The sequence below is a fragment of the Taudactylus pleione genome, unplaced genomic scaffold (assembly GCF_031769625.1).
Source record: "Taudactylus pleione unplaced genomic scaffold, aTauple2 ptg000250l, whole genome shotgun sequence".
NCBI lineage: Eukaryota > Metazoa > Chordata > Amphibia > Anura > Myobatrachidae > Taudactylus > Taudactylus pleione.
In genome coordinates this window covers 1,075,029-1,092,431 of record NW_028284652.1, presented here as the reverse complement: position 1 = coordinate 1,092,431, position 17,403 = coordinate 1,075,029, and the positions used below count along the sequence as shown (strand labels likewise).

General features: G+C 45.6%; 1 protein-coding gene across 2 annotated transcripts in view; it reads left to right on the top strand.

The window, feature by feature from the left end:
- The first annotated feature begins 313 nt into the window (after positions 1 to 313).
- The window catches only part of PPP2R5B (protein phosphatase 2 regulatory subunit B'beta), a 76,740-nt gene continuing 59,650 nt past the window's right edge, over positions 314 to 17,403 (top strand). The window contains exons 1-3 of one of the 2 annotated variants that reach the window (XM_088480014.1): positions 314 to 1,387; positions 2,421 to 2,759; positions 13,519 to 13,715. In XM_088480014.1, the coding sequence (XP_088336140.1) occupies positions 2,567 to 2,759; positions 13,519 to 13,715 (390 nt within the window). In that variant the 5' untranslated portion in view covers positions 314 to 1,387; positions 2,421 to 2,566. Of the gene's footprint in view, positions 1,402 to 2,420; positions 2,760 to 13,518; positions 13,716 to 17,403 lie in introns of both variants that reach the window. The other variant, XM_088480015.1, reaches the window with a different exon arrangement.

Below are 17,403 nucleotides of genomic sequence, written 5' to 3'. Positions count from 1 at the left end.
ATGTGCAATTTTGCATACAGTAACCAATAAAAATATCTATTAATAATGTGCATTAGGAAGCACAACATAGTGCTTGTACTATAAACATATATATTTTATTTACACACTCATTCTTCTCTTCATACAGCCTCACTAAAGCACAGGCAGCTGTCTCTTTAAATCCAGCATGACTGCAGCCAATGGTTTTATAGAGAAGTGACATCACCCCCCAGCAGTGACGCAGACCCTATTATTAAAAGGCCAATAGACCTGTTCATTCATGGTCACATGACATTTGGGAGAAGTGCAGGGGGAGGAATAGGTTTGGGTTTTGTCATTGTACTGATCCTGCAGCTATAGATAAACCCGGGCTCCTGTTACTGAGGGGAAAAACAGAGAAATCCTACTAATCCCATAGAAGCATTGCATCTGCCTGTTTACCGGAGACAGAGAAACTGCAGATCTTTTAAATCAGAGGAAGACGGTTTCCATAGATCAAGGGCAGGATGACAAAAAGGAGGGTCATGGGGGCCTGATCAAATCCTATAAAGAAGGAAATCCTAAAACTAGGATACCATTCTCCGCAGACGTTCCCAGCTGTGCCGGCTTCTTGTTTAATTGCCATCCTGCAGAATTTTTCATCATTGCAGGTCCCACGAGTGGATCTGTAGCTCATTTTAATGCAATGCTAGAATTATTCCATGCTCTTCCACCTGATCCCATGGGGAAACTAGAAGAGGATAGGTGATTTTTATCAATTAAGGAACAGAGTCCGTGTGAACAAATTCCACATTGCAATAGGACTTTCATACCATTGCTTCAGGTTGGCAGAAGGCGTAAAGGGTTAATGCAGAGTCTACCAGGCCTCACATCCTAATAAAAATTAGGAATGCACTGGTCCAGCACACCACACCGCCTGCCAATTTCAATTTCCTGAATATATTATTCTGCTGGATCCGACAATGCCCATACGTTCCTCCCACTGCAAGCGCATGTACTAGAGAGAATTTCAGCTTCTGGGAATACTGGATGCTGCATAGAGCCTGTGGATGTATTATTAACTCTATAGACCAGAGGGGAGATTTTTGAAACACGCAAATCTTCATTCCATAACCAATTTATTCATAACAGGAGAAACCTTATACTAAGTGCATGTTGGTGCTTGTTGCAGAAATTCAACTGTTTGTGTCATTCTAAAATCTTTTCAGACTTCTAGCAATCCTGCTGAGAGGTGCAGTTCCCCAGTGTCTGTTAGTGCACAGCTCCCTGGATATCTGTGTGACAGTGTAACATTTGAATTTGTCGCTGCATGATTTGGAAGGATTGTGGCCTAAATTTGCATCCATTATTAAATATAAAGATTGAATAGATTGCATACAAAGAGCAACATTAGAGGAAGAGCCAAAAGGTAAAGCTGGACCTGTAAGTTCTATCTGTGATTTTAGGAGTAAACCATACTACAGTATATTTATGTTGATTTTTGGTAGGGCTTAACATTACGGAAAGCCCTTATATCATCTTGCAATGTCACTGTCCTGTAATCCCTGTAATTGCAAAAACCATTCTAGAGACAATCGGATATGATACATGGGTGTACTATGTACAGTATGCCTGATTCTGGCCTGTTAAATATTTCCAGGTATTTTAGCATTTTTGAAGACGTACTCTGTGCATATAATTTACAATCATATTAAATTGGAATAATCAGACATATTTGGGCTATTTACCATGTACAAAATTACTTCGGTTACACGGGCCTGATAATGACATTGTGCAGTGGATATATATATATATATATATATATATATATATATAAAACCCCACAATGTAAATTATAGGGATATCACCATGGAATTTTGTAACCGTACAAGCACAAGACCATAGGCTAAGTGCTTCTATACAGGTCACAGAAATCCAAAGCATCCTCTCATAGCCATAATAATTTACAGTAGGAGTTACACTATACCTTATTATACACGTGTTTTGAACTGAAGTCATGACATCAGAGCCCATCAATGACATCAGAGCCAACTGTGTATACAGCTATTATTTACAGGAGTTTATAGGCATGTTAACATAATTTGTGTATTAGACAGTGGTACACGTTGAAGGAACATGATGACCAAACTGTGTAGACATGCAACATCCAGAACTAGTTTAAAAGTATGTCAGCATTAGCAGCTAGGCGTTTATTGGCTTTGCAGCTTTCAGTGTAGCAGGCAGTCTCACAGTCCATGCTCTTACAGTATAGTGATGTGACTGTAATTTGTGGTAACAAGAATGATACAATTTTCATCATTGAACCCTGTATGTCTGACCAGATTGCACACCTTAAGGCCATACATTACCTTCCCCAGTACATTTATTAAAAAAAGTCGTTTTATTGCTCATTCGTTGTTGAAACAAAGATGAATGACTGCAAATATATCTTGTTATTTCAGGCTCTCCATCTGCTGCTCATGGCTGATCCCGCTTCCACTAGGACCCACCTGGGCCTAGATTACTAATAATTCCCCAAAGTGTGTCCATAATTTATTGTAGCACTAACAACCACAGAGAACTTACTGCTGCTGCATTCTGCACACTAATGGAGACCAAACTTCCCGTCACCCCCACCAGTCCGTCCTCCCCGGGCCTCTCCCCTGTCTTGGCTGCCGATAAAGTGGATGGATTTTCTCGACGTTCTCTCCGCCGCTCCCGTCAGCGCAGATCACACAGCTCTTCTCAGTTCCGCTACCAGAGCAAGCAGCAGGAGCTGACACCGTTACCCCCTCTCAAAGGTTAGCATGGAACTGTGTCTCCCCAGAGTATCTTGGCTTTTCCTTTTACTGCACAAAAGAAGTGCAGAGGATATGACTGCTGCAGGTCCATGAAGTGTATAGGCCCAGCGCAACTCATGTTCTAATTGTTACATTTGTATTGCTTAAATACCTTGCAACTATACTGAGCTTTGATACTGTATGCTCTCCTATGGTGATCTATACAGGTTTGCAAAACTATGGGCCTGATTCAGAGAGGTGGCTGCGATTTATTACAGATTCACAGTAGCGGAAATATGCCCTGTGCAAATACGCTGTTGTGGCCAGAGATGGACGGACAGAAGCGGCTGTGCAATACCGTCCAACAAAATGTAACTGCAGCACGAAGTGTCAGTATGAAATAGACCCCTCCTTGCTGCATTTGTGATCCGAGTGCAGAGTACGTAGACGCTGCCCCGGATCACCATCGCAACTCTCGTGACCGATGGTCACGATGGTTGCGTCATTGGCCGAGGCTGCGTAAGCTGAAGCTTACCTCAGCCTGGCCAGTGCCAGGTCACTTGTGAGGCCAGCATATCTGCGTCCACTGACGTAGACCCCGGCCTCGTCCCTCCTGGAAAACAGTGACCAACTATGCCCCCCAAACGCTGCAGCATGTCAATCATGCTGCGGCTAGAGGGGACTGTGAGTGAGATCGCAGGACCTGTTCTGCACATGTGCCTGCGCAGACCCCTAAACATTGGAGATGTACGCTAACCATCAGGTGAGTGTACATCTCAGAATCAAATCAGATCCTTGATTAAGATCACACCATCATCGTCGCATCATCATCGTCGCAGCATTGAAGCCTTGCACAGCCTATGGGTCATGCAGTGTATTCATTTAAAATATATCCCCATAAATGTCCTCGTTGCTGAGGTGCTGCCAAAGGGAACACAGTCACATGCATTTATTTTACACACCCATGACACCCCCGTAACACGCCCCTAACTGGCCTCTTTTTTGCGATCAAGTTAGGTCACCTCCCAAAAATGTTCATGATTCTCGGTGGCCTTTTCCAATAATACACAACCGCGACCGCTATCGCTCAGTTACATTCGCACATGTGCATTATGGGTTTTTCACGCTTTTTGCAAATGCTCAGTAGCAAAACATCACTCAAATAAGCAAATATCGGCACCGCTTCTGCCTCTGAATCAGGCCCTGTATAGGAGTTGAGAGGGGCCCCACTGCAAATAGTTATGTCACTGCCTCATTTATCAACACCTTCATGTATTTGTCTGTATAGGCTGCACCCTGCTCCTCTTCACCATTTTATATTGCTTCCCTCCATATCTATTTCACTTTGGTTTCCCTTTCCAGCTTTTCCATCATCTCTGCCCCTCCTATCTCTCTCTCTCACTGATGCTGGTCCTCAGATCAATAGCTCTAACTGTTCAGAGAACAGTATCATCTTTTATCATGTCATTCTGCAGGCTTGACCCATTTTACCTCCTGCATCTGTCTGTAATGTTCTCACACTATTACCTTCTGCTGTCCATGTCTATCACCCAGCTTTATAGTACATAGTCATACAGCGCAACGTATCCATTATGAAGCAGACCACGGTGCAGCCTCTGGGCTCTCTAGGAGGACATTAATATTATGCAATGCAGATAATTCATTGTCATGCCAGAGATATTGTATACACCACCCTACACTGAGCAGCATATTAAATATTAATGTACTGTATGGCTGCTCAGTAGTGTATATTATATAGCTCACTGTTTAGGTTTGTATAGCACAGCATGTTTAGCTCAATATGCAGCATAGATGTAGCATGTCATTATTACTAGTGTATAGTCTGCACCATTAGAGATCTTAGCATGTTATTGGTACTTATGTACCATAGTGATTATTCAGCGTATTATGCTATTTTCTAACATGTTCTTGGCACCATGAAACAGATTAGTTTTGTGAGAGAGGCATATGGTGACAGAGGCACACTGTGGGTGTCCTTGGTTACTGTCTCTGAAGGCATTCTCCCATGAGTATCTGTCTCTGCCGTATGTCTCCAATTCTGTTTTATATATCTCAATCTCTCTCTCCAGTCCTTCTTGTAACATGTGCTGTCTCTCATTTCCTTCTCTGGGCCTCATTTACTAAGCACAAAATGGATGAGGCAGACAGTAAGGTCCTCATTGGGGGTGTTACGTACCTCGATATGCGAGGGTCCGGCTACATTTCTGCCAATGTGCATCGATTTGCGGAGCAAGGTTGCAGCATTTGCAGAACAGCATAAACCTGTTCTGCTGATCGGGGCCGGATTAAGGGCCACATGGGCCTGGGACTGAAAATGGTCAAGGGCCTATACTGAGAAGGGGAGGAGCTGTAACCAGTACTGTGTTTGACCATAGCTAAGTGTGTGTGTACATCCCATTCACTATCAGCTACACTGTCTCCCTAAATACATAAAAATAGAAAAAATATATAATTTTGTCAGAATACTACAAAAACTATTTCAATACTTAGAATTTATGCCTGACTGTGTGACCAGCTAGGCAGTTGGTCATCATCATGCTGATGATGGGCCTATTTTTATGTGGAGGCATGGAGCTCAAGATCCATCGGCCCATTGTTAATCTGGCCCTGCTGCTGACAGGAGGAGTTCCTTACTAAAGAGGAATGAAGAGCAGTTCAGCAAAGCAATTTCATTTAGCATAGCAAGATTCATAGGAGTTTTAAGGGAGATGGGGGCCTGTGTGAAACAGTTTTTGTGTATGTGCCATCAGGGGCGAAACTAGGATTTTTGTCACCCGGGAAAAGGCCATAATTTGGCGCCCTCCCAAAAAAAAATACAACATAGAGGACGAAAAGGGTGTGTGGTTTTGTGACACAGTAATGCCCCCTTATAACACATTATGTCACACATTAATGACCCTTATAACACATTATGCCACAGTAATGCCCCTTACAACACATTATGCAACACAGCAATGCCCCTTACAACACATTATGCCACAGTAATGCCCCTTATACATTAGGCCACAGTAATGTCCCTTATTCATTAAGCCACAGTAATGCCCCTTATACATTATGCCACAGTAATGCCCCATATACATTATGCCACAGTAATGCCCACACATTATGCCACAGTAAGGCCCCTTTTATATTATGCCACAATAATGCCCCATATACATTATGCCACAATAATGCCCCTTTTACATTATGCCACAGTAAGGCCCCTTACACATTATGCCACAGTAAGGCCCCTTTTACATTATGCCACAGTAAGACCCCTTACACATTATGCCACAGTAAGGCCCCCTTTAGATTATGCCACAGTAAGGCTTCCATTTTCCTTCTCTTATCTGCCAGGCCCGAGCGGTGGGTGAGCTTGGGGTGGATGCTACATGCTGGGGAACTGTCAGTACTGCCATCATTGTAATGTGGTGCTGCTTGTGAACTAATTGGAGCTCACGGACCAGCAGCCTCTGCTGAGTGGCTGCCGGTCCGCTTGCACTGATTGGCTTGCAACCAGCACCACATTAGACTGATGGTGTCTCTGTGCCTCTCAAGACTGAGATGTGGCTCCAAACCCACAAAAGCAGCAACCTAGCCTCTCGGCAGCCTCTTCCCGGCATCCCTTCAAGTCCGGCACCCGGGTCACGTGCCCCCTTAGCCCCCCTAGTTGCGGCCCTGGTGCCATCTTTCTGAAAATATCACCAGAAAGATGGCACTACCGGAGACGATTATAGAGGTGCAGTAGTTTATCAGACCTGGGTGCAGGGTGTGCAGCACAGGGCTCCCCTTGGCCTATGGGTCCATGTGTACCCTGCACCCATTATACGCCACTAGATATGCCACTGGTAAGAGTATTAGGGCTCTATTCATCATCACTTAATTTCCAATTAGGTTTTTGGGCCAATCGTCAAAAGGGTAAAAGCAGAAGATATCACAGATAACTCCTACTTACCGGAATGGCCCACTGTCGCCAATCTCCAAAAATATAATATCTTCAGAGCTTCATTGTGGGAGCATTCGCCATCTTCAGATACTGCATGCATACCCCTGTTTTCTGAGTTTTGGCCGCATTTCCATATGTACCAAGCTCCAGAATGCGATACATTCCGGTGCTTGGATAAGAAGCCTATGGGCTTCTTTCTACAATTCCCCCTGACAGGGATCCCTCCCAGCACCCACTGCAGGGCGCGTGTGTCCTTCTGTGTATGCGTAGAAGAACGCCAGAGAGACTTCTAGGTCATAAACCCAGAAGTCCCTCTAACGCAAAGGACAGCTCTTATCGGGAGAGCTGTCCTTTGTGATTTTCTATGTGCATACCAGCAATATTATCGCCAGTACCTAGGTACCCAATAAGTGGCAGAATGTACAGTATCGCCACTGAGTGATATTGTGGCATTGTGAGGCTGCATTTCTAACAGTGTTTCTTACTTCACAGAAGGTCACTGAGACATTGTTTGCACCAGGTCTGAGCTGGCAGAGATCAGGTCTTCCAGTAGCAATTCAGCGCAGAAACACATTTCTAAGTACACTTCAAGCAACGCAATAAACCGATTTAAAAGACAAAAAAAGTGCCGGATGTAATAAAATGTCCCAATGTCTCGTCGCTATCTTTAATAATTAAAGCCATACAGTAGTCTAAACAAAACAGTATTTTAGGAGAAAGATAAAAAGTTTAATTTAAAGAAAACATTGGTTCTAAAGTGGTAGGAGAAAGACTTTGATGTGCAGGTTACACTTAGGACACTGTGCCCCTTCACATTTTGTACTGCCTGCCATCTTCTGCACATTTGAAGCTTCCCAAGGTGTCTCCAAAGACTGGAGAGCAGGTGTACACATGGCAATAACTAGAATTATTTCTGCACAACAAAGTGATGTGTTGTGTGCATCTAAATAAAGCCCTCAGTCACTGATAAATCTGTCTAGGCTGTATTACCTCTCCTGTCATATCTGCCCCTCCTCTGTGCTCTTTCTCTGACTCTAAATTTCCTTATCCCCTTCTCTTGTTTCCATTCATCTTTTCCCCCGAGTATTATTCTAGGATCGTCTCTCATTTCTTTCTGCTGTCAGCAAATCATTATCCAGCCACTCAGGAAATGAAATAAAACACAAACCGCGTCATACAGTCTACACTATATTAGATTTTCTTCAAATAGATGATTTGGTTCATCCGTAGAATGATGGAGAGACTGGAGAGCCTGTATATATTTATGTATAATATATTATAATGGCCCCAAGATATAATATAGATAGAAAGAGTAATAGATTAAAGACAGGTACATGGATTTAAGATAGATGTAAGCCAGGGGGTCGTGAGATATATAGGGGCTGATTTACAGTGAAAAGCAGAACAGAAAATAGGAACAACTTTGCCCTTTGGCAAAACCATGCTGCCCTGCAGGTGGGGCTGATCTAAAATGTGCAGATGAGAGATTTAGATTTGGGAGGGTGTGTCTGAGCTCAAGTCTAATGCTGGGCATACACTATACAATTATCTGTCCAATCTGCCTGGTTGGAATGAAAACCTGGTAATGTATGGGAGCAAATAACAATTGACCATTTGCTCACAAACACTGGAAAACAGACATAAATTGTCGTTCAGACTTAAAACACATGAATTTAACCAATTTGAATGGAATCGGTATGAAATACCGCCGGTATTCCCAGCAGCGCCGGGCCGACAGATGAGCAGAGCCCGGCAGGGTAAGCCCGACAGCGCTGGAAAACCCGGTCGTCCTAAGGTAAGTATAAACTAACCTAACCTAACCCTAACCCTCCTTAGGGGTGCCTAACCCTAACCTCCCCCCCAAGTGCCTAACCCTAATCCCCCCTCTAAGTGCCTAACCCTAACCCCCCCCCTTCCCCGCTGTCTAAATCTAAGTCCCCCCCGGGGGTGCCTAACCCTAACCCTCCCTCCCCCTAGCCTAACCCTCCCGGGGGGTGCCTAACCCTAAGTCCCCCCCCGGGTGCCCTAAACCCATACTTACCTACCTTTATAAATCTCTTCCCGGGAGAAGCCCGGGTAAGAGAAGCAGCAGGGGGCCGTTGGGGGCGGGGCCTAACAATTCGCGTCATTAAGCCCCGCCCCCTCACGGCAAAACTGCCGCGATTGGGTCAAATTTACATAGGGGGCGGGGCCAAATGCTGGATTCATGCAGAATCACATCTTAAGCCCCGCCCTCTTCACGGAGACCCGCGATCGCCGCGGGTATTCTCCTCATTCTGCCCACTTCACTAGGAAGTGGGCAGAATGCGGGAGAAATGCCTACCCTTCCGGGGCTGCGGGGGGTTACCCGAAAAATCGTGAGCCTCCCGCGAAAACCGGGAGGGTAGGCATGTATGCCTAAACCTAACCCTTGCCCGCACGGCTGTCCCTTCAATCGGGATGCCGGGCGCCAGTCTCCCGGCGTCGGGGAAATGTCAGGCGTCTACATCTAGACGCCCGGCATTTCACCCTTGCCAGGATACGACAGTCGGGAAGCCGGCTGTCGGTATTAAGGCGGCCGGTTTCCCGATTGTATACCATTTGAACAATTGTTTTTTGTCTGTTTTCCAGTGTTTAAGACCATATGATCGACTGTCATTTGCTCCCATACATTATCAGGTTTTCATCCCAACCAGCCAGATATCTGACAGATAATTGTATAGTGTATGCCCAGCATAATTGGGGCCATACATCTTTGCAGATGATTGTGTGAAAAAAATGGGGTTCACCAATTGCTGATTCTGGGGGTGATTCAGTAGTGGACGGAATTGCAAAGCTTGACGTGAGCAGTTTTGCAATTCAGTCCTTGCAATTATGTTAATGCAGCAAAAGGCGTCATGCTTCCTGCATGCAGTAATGCTACGACCTGCGTCCATGGACTGCCTGATCCTTGGCCGGGTGAGTAACCATGGGGTCACGCAGAGCAGCCATCGCAGATGAGGGAAGGAAGCCAAGAAATCTCCATCAGCCATCGGAGATCCTGGCCTCTTCCCTCCCCACACAACAGCAGTGACACGTTCCGTTTTGTGAAACAGAGACTATCTCTGTCCCCCCCGCACCCAAACGGCAGCAGTCTGTAAATCACTGACGGCCTGCTGCCGCTCTGCGTGTGAACACGCAGGACCCGTACTGCACATACACAGTACGGGTTAGGCGCCTGTGCAGATTGCCGACCATCGGGAATCTGCATTCAGCAGTGTACTAGCGTGTACAGCTGAATAAGGCCCTCTGACCAAAAGGTGATTGGAATCTGTGAAAAATGTTGTTCAATATGTTGGATTCCACCAACCAATCAGGGCTGTAGATTGTTAGTGTATGGTACCGATCAGCCGTTTTGCAGACCGTTACCAATAAAATAATGAGCCTTTCGCGATTCAAAAACCCGTTCTTTGGTGAATATGATTTGCAAATCGCTGGTACATATCGGCAATGTATGGGCGGATAATGGTGGATTGGAGAATTGTTAAATCGGGGGGAAAAAAGTAGAATCTGTGAATCTTTTTTGTGATTGCTGATGTATAGTCCTCATAACTTGTAATCTATTTGTGGGCTTCATGCAGACATAATTTAACCTGCATGCAAAAAAGAAATGTATTTGCACTTATTGCATTGCAATATGATTTGCCCAGGTGCTAAATTACTCCATATTTTTTTTTTGCTTTGCTACCAACTGAGAATCGGGGCTTTATTCAGAGGCAGCCGTACGGTCTACGACCGCACGGCCGCCTCGATGTTTGTCTAGTGCGCATGCGCACGAGGGAGCCGGCTCCTTCGTGCGCATGCGTGAGACCCGCTACGACCGACAGCGCCGGTCGTAGCGAGTCTCTTTCCAAAGGGGGCGAGCTGTCGATGTTGATTGACAGCTCGCCCCGTTTGGAAGGCGGGCCGGGGGGGTGGCAGCCCAAACGGAGGCGTTCCCATGGGAACGCCTGCCATTTGGGGGAGGCCCCACTGACATCACTAGTGATGTCAGTGGAGAGCTTCCGGCTCTGACAGAGCCAGAAGCTCTCTGGGGCTTACGACAAATGAGACCCTACCCTAGGGTCTCATCGTAAGCCCCGATGGTCGCGATGGTCAATGACCATCGTGATAATCACCCTAGCGGTCGTTAGAGCTGTGGGTGTTAACCCACAGCCTAACGACCGAAACAGAGGCGGCCGGTCAGGATGCAAGCTGCCGCCCAGTTTCTGAGCGACCGCTTGCATCCTCCGACCGCCTCTGAATGAGGGCCTCAGGCCTTCATTCAGAGGCGGCCGTACGGTCTACGTTCGGCCCTCAGTCCCTTAGACAGTCAGACAATCTGGGTATTCAATATATAGGATAATGTTAGCTCTTACAGCTTCCTATTTGTCTGCAAGGTCACATGTTGTCTCCACCACTTGCTTTAGACCAAGGGCCTGATTCAGAGCCGCTCGCTCACGCTGTGCATTCACAAGCGGCCCGATGTTCTGCGTACGCGCATGCGCATGCTTCGTTCTGTGTGTGTGCGAACTACACACTGCGATCGCAACCCTCTCGCTCACCCAGCAAAGGCAGCCTAGGGTAATGAGTGACAGGAGAGGCCGTTTGTGGTTGGTTAGCAGGGGCAGGACACTAATAACAGGGAGTTGGAGATGCGAATAAAGGCGTGCCTGGGTGTTTCAACGCCGTTTTAGAGACGTGCATAATTAACAGGCAGCGTCATAGTACACGTCACCTGGCATTTTTTCACACTGATTTTTTTACACAGGGTGGCCCAGTCATTTTTTAGTTATGGGGGCTTCTGTTGTGTGAAAGGGGAAGCAGTCGGGAAGTCGGCGGACGTAATGCTGACCGCCGGCTTCCCGACTGCTTAATCCCGGCAAGGGTTAAATGACAGGCGTCGAAATCCCGACGCCTCTCATTTTACCTACGCCGGGAGACCGGCGCCCGTTATCCTGATCGAAGGGATGCCGGGCGCCGCCGCGGACAGCCACGAGGGGTGAGGGTTAGGTTTAGGGTTCCCGGGTGGGGACATTGTTAGGCACCCCCCGGGAGGTTAGGGTTAGGCTAGGGGAAGGGGGGGTTAGGGTTAGACACCCCCGGGGGGAGGTTAGGGTTAGGCACCCCCCCAAGGGACTTAGGTTTAGGCGGCGGGGAAGGGGGGGTTAGGTTTAGGCACTTAGAGGGGGGATTAGGGTTAGGCACTGGGGGGGAGGTTAGGGTTAGGCACCCTAAAGGAGGTTAGGGTTGGGGGGGGAATTAGATTAGCTATACTTACCTCTCTAGATGACCAGGATTTCCTCCTGTGTCAGGCAGACGCTGTCGGTATTTGAACCGCCGGCCATGCGCTGTTTTTGGGGGCGGAGCCACGCAATCGCGTCATCGTGGCTCCACCCCCTCTTCACAATGCTGAAAATATTGGGATTGTGAAGCAGGGGGTGGAGCCACGGTGACGCGATTCAGCACAAATCGCGTCATCGGGGGTTTCTTGTAGTAGTCGGGGGGGGGGGTCAGCCGGCAGCCGGGAGACTTGCCTGCCTTTCCGGGGGCTCGGGAGCGGCACCCGATATTCGGGAGGGTCCCGACCAAATCGGGAGGGTAGACAAGCCTGCTTTGATGACAAATAATGATTTGTGTATATATTTCCATATTCTCTTCACCAAGCTGAGGAACAACAGAGGGGTGAGGTATGTGAAGGCAGTGAGAAAATAGGTGAACAGCGAGATGAGGAAATAGATGGCAATTTCTGGTGGTGAGTGGGTCGATGGCACTAGGTTTGGCAACTGTATCAGTGCTGCTGACTAAAAGCAAAATTTGCTATTAAAGAACCAGGGCGGGATGCATCAATGCATCATTTGCGGTCAAACCTCCGAAAATGACGTAATTGGAGGTTTGGTCGCTTACCGCAAATGCATCAAGCTCAGGAATGTGATACATTCTGGGGCTTGGAGGCAGTGGGCAATGAAATCTCTAGATGACGTTACCCAATAGAAGCCTGTTGGCTACTGTTCGCACTTCCTGCTGAGAGGAATCCAATCAGATCTCTCCCAGCACGCCCACGCCGCATGAGTCATTTAACGCATGCGCAGAAAGACTCCTGGGTCCTATACCCGGAAGTCCTTCTATCACAAAGGATAGCTCTTTTTCAAGCATAAGGCATTAGTAAATATCATTATCCTTGCAATGAGTGGCGGGATCAAAATGCGATGCATCATTCATCCTGCCCTCAATCTGGCTGACTAAATAATCATTTACAATTATATATGTACAGTAAGTAAATAATGAAAGCAACTTAAAAACATATTATTTCGCACCCAGCATTATATTATCTATGTAAACGGCTATAAACTCCGCAATTTAGAAGTACAGTTCGAGCGTTCAACAAAAAAACTCTATTTTCCATCATAATAGTCCAAATATCCATACTAAACCCAGTTTCGAATTAGTCTTATCTCCAGCATAATGCCCATGCCCGTCAGACAGCACACAAATCTAAATGCAGTTCGGCAGTAATATCTACTGTAACATAACATGTGCAGTGCATTGCCCAATGCTAGCAACCAATCACAATTATTATTGCAGCCGATACAATCTTATCCTTGGGACTTGAATATTACTCTCACCTAAGTAGTCATTGAACTTGGCCCACCCACTGCACTGACCTCTAAACCTTTCATTGCTCCCTTCGATGTGCTTAATGAAGTTCATGTGGAAATTTTTTTTTCACATATGTTGTAAGTGAATATATTTAGTAACAATGACAAAAGCTATATGCTTATTTATGTGTGTTACATACTGTACCACTGCTGATGCTTTTCTTTGTTTCCTGTCCAGATGCTCCAGTTTCTGAGCTCCATGACCTGTTCTGTAAGAAGTTGCAGCAGTGCTCAGTTATCTTTCATTTTATGGACTGCGTGGCTGACCTCAAAGGAAAAGAGATTAAGAGGGCTGCTCTGAATGAACTTGTTGAGTGTATTGCCACAAACAGGGGAGTCCTCATAGAACCAGTTTACCCCGAGATCATAAAGATGGTGAGTAACGCCTATGGGTAACCTTGGTAACGTTTGACAAATATAATGGCAATTACTGATGACATTGTAAATCGTGCACAGTATGTTCAAGTCAGCATACTGGCAAGTTATTGGGTTACTGTAATAGTAAAACAAGGGCATATACATATGATAAAGAAATGTCTATCCAGCCAGCCCAGTTATTGCTTACCCATAGTTATATCTCCTATGATCATGATATTAGAAGCTATATCTGCCTTAATAAAAAATCCCTAAAGCCAACTAATTAAGCTGCATACACACACAACGATTTTGTCACCAAAGATTTTATGAACGATTTTATGTCAGATTATCTGTCAGATTTTTTAAAGTGCAGATTTTTTTGAACTACAGACAATTTTTGTAACTTCCCTTAATGAAAATTGTTCAGTTGGTCAGTCAGAATGAACTACAAATGGGAACGCGCATGAACGATAATCGTTATAACTCAGAAACTGAACAATTTTTTCAACGACGTCGTTATAGTTAAATCATTAAAAAATCGTTACGTGTGTTTGCACCTTTAGACTAGTTACTGCTGCACTACTTTTAATATCATCTATGCTGTGTGCCTCCACTATGGGCTGTTATCTCATAGCTTGTGTCAGGACGCTGTACAGTACAGTGTACACTCATTTAATTTGCCAAAGAAGTTGAAAGTGGAATGGTACAGTTTGTTCTGGGCGCATTTTGAGCACCATGACGCACAACCATTTGAATTCAATATAAACTATATTAAAACAAAATCAATGTGAAACTAAGTTATGTTTCTGATCCGGCATAGTAATATGTGCAGAACAGTAATTAATGTTTACTGGGCAGGGAACAAAGGGGTCTTTTACTAAGCCTTGGATGGAGATAAAGTGAACGGAGATAAAGTCCCAACCAATCAGCTCCTAATTGTCATTATTCAAACACAGCCTGTAAAGTGACAGTTAGGAGCTGATTTATCTCTCTCCAAGGCTTAGTACATAGACCCCATAGTTTTGTGTATTCTCTGGAGCCAGGGCCAGATTAAAATTTAAGGGGGACCCATTGTATCTAACTTGTCGGGGCCCCCATCAATAAAATCTACCCCCCACCCCAAAGTCTATGTTTTTTGTTTTGTGCTCGCAACATCCCCCATCTAATTATTTTATCATGCCCATACACAGTGGCTAAAATACCAAAGGCGATCCTCAGTCTCCTGCTACTCTGTCTCTGGATCACTGTTCTAGGGCTCTATTAATGTAAAACATTAACTGGCTACCGTAACTAAAATATCACTAAATATTGCATCACATCAATGTGATATATAGTAATGTATTGTAGCCATTCAAGTAAACTTACCTATCTTGCAACGTCCTCCAGAAAATAGCCCTTCTATGATTTGGGGAAGAAGTGCCAAGACAGTCATATCTGAAGTCCGATATGTGTGTGACTGCACGGGGGCTGCTGTCGGCTGATCCTAGCCATGGGTAGATTGGCGGCCGGGAGCCCGGGACCTCTGGTTGGGTTGGGTTGGGTATGAGATCCTGGCGGTCGGGATGCCGTTGGTCAGAATACTGACAGCAGCATCCCGACATTCAGAATCCCAACACCAATAAGGATAGAAGGTAAGACTAACCCCTACCCATCCCTCCCAGGTGCCTAATCCTAACCTCCCCCTCTAGTGCCTAAACCTAACCTCCCCCCTCCTGCACAATAAACCTAACACTCCCTCCTCGGTGCCTAAACCTAATTTCCCCCCCTAGTGCCTAAAGCTAACCCTCCCGCCTAGTGCCTAACCCTAACCCTCCCCCTAATCCCACACCCTAACCCCTCCCCTTAACGCCCGATGCTTACCTTCGGGTAAGACGCTGTCTGGATTTCAGCCCCGGTATGTTGCACGTCGGCATCCTGGACGCCGGTATGCTGACTACATCCCCTCTCCCGTTAGGAGGCTCATTATGCCGTCCTGAGATGGTGAATTATTTTTAGAAGCGAAATGAAAAGCTGAGCTTTCTGTGCTTATATGAATCACTCTCCCCATACTAGTATATGGGGAAGCAATATCTAAACTAATCAGGGGCACCGCTGGGGAAATCTGAGCTTTCTCCATGGTAACCCCCTTCTCTGAATAAAATGAGGCAGTGAACAGCTCTTTATTCACCTATAGAGAGCTTTTCACTGCTACATGAATAGACCCCCTAGTCTTTACTGTTCACCTACAGGCAATGTTGCAATGTCAGCACATCATATCCACGACACTTCTAGGAGCTAGGCTTGTGAACACGTTGCACCAGGCCAGCAAGTGAGGACTTGGGTTGGGATCCAGGTGCCTCTAACCAGTAACAGGTACAAACAATCTGGGCAATGGTTACAGCTCTGTAGGTGCACTGCCTCCTGTTGCACCAGCAGGCTCCGCCTACAATCCAGCCCTGCCTCCTTTGTCCTCCCCACAATCTGGAGTTTGGCTGTCACCATGTTTTCTGACATATGGGCAGCATGGATATCTTGTAAGCTTGAGTAACCTGCAGCATTTTGTGCATATGACAAATGGTCACCTATGGATCATGCTAAATGCTCACAATGATTTGCTAATAAAGAAAAAAAAAAATTCTTAAAAAGGTCTAATCATTGGTAAGAATTACTGGCAGAGGGCAGATGCTTCCAACTGTAGTGCATCCTCCTCCATGCTCCATGGCGTTGCTAATGTTTATACTAAAAGTGGTTTTTGGGGGATTTAGATGAGGGACACCAAAGGCACTTTTCACTCTGAGCCTCACTTGGTCTAGGACCTAGAACCTGCCCTGCGCCTCAGGCTACACCTGTCCATGTGTTTGTGTCATTGTGGGAGAACTGCATCTTATTTTAGCGCCAGCTGTGACAATAAGTCTGATTTGGGAAAAGAGTTGACGTGAAGTTAATGACAGTCTATAGAGAAGGAACACTTTTCAGCCATCATTAAGAAAAGTAGGGATCGGTAAAACACTTCTGCAAAGCACAGAGAAGTGCTACAACAGTTTTTATATTGTTCAGGGTATTGACCCACAAATCCTTTAGCCCATTTTTCTGGCACGTGCTGCTTTAGCCTTCAATTATAGACAACTATAGGTATAGTATAATTATATACAGTTTATATATATATATATATATATATATATATATATATTATATATACAAATCCACGGTCCGGCACTCGCTGGTAAAGATAACAACTGGACCGGGTGCCCTGCACAATGCACCTTCATGCTAAAGGTCCACTGTCACCAAACGGCACTCCAGATAAAAAAACTAGAGACTCATAGGCTAATTGCAGCGATGTTTCAGTGCCTCAAATCAGCGCTTTTATCAGGCTTGATAAAAGCGCTGATTAAAGGTGCTGAAACATCGCTGCATTTAGCTATGAGTCTCTAGTTTTCTTATCCGGAGTGCCGCTGTTGGTATTAGGGTGTGTATGTATATATATATATATATATATATATATATAACTTTATGGAATATTCATTTATGATGGCTCTTCTTTAATTCCTTTGCTTTAGGAATAAGAACCAGTTAATAGTTATTTTATAGCAAATGTCTATCGAAAAACCACCACTTGGTAGGAACACTGGGCCTGATTCAGACCCGGTCGCAAGCGATGAGCGCTCACAACCAGGTCGATGGTGGCCCAGAGCGCATGCCCACGATGGAGCCGGCTCCGTTGTGC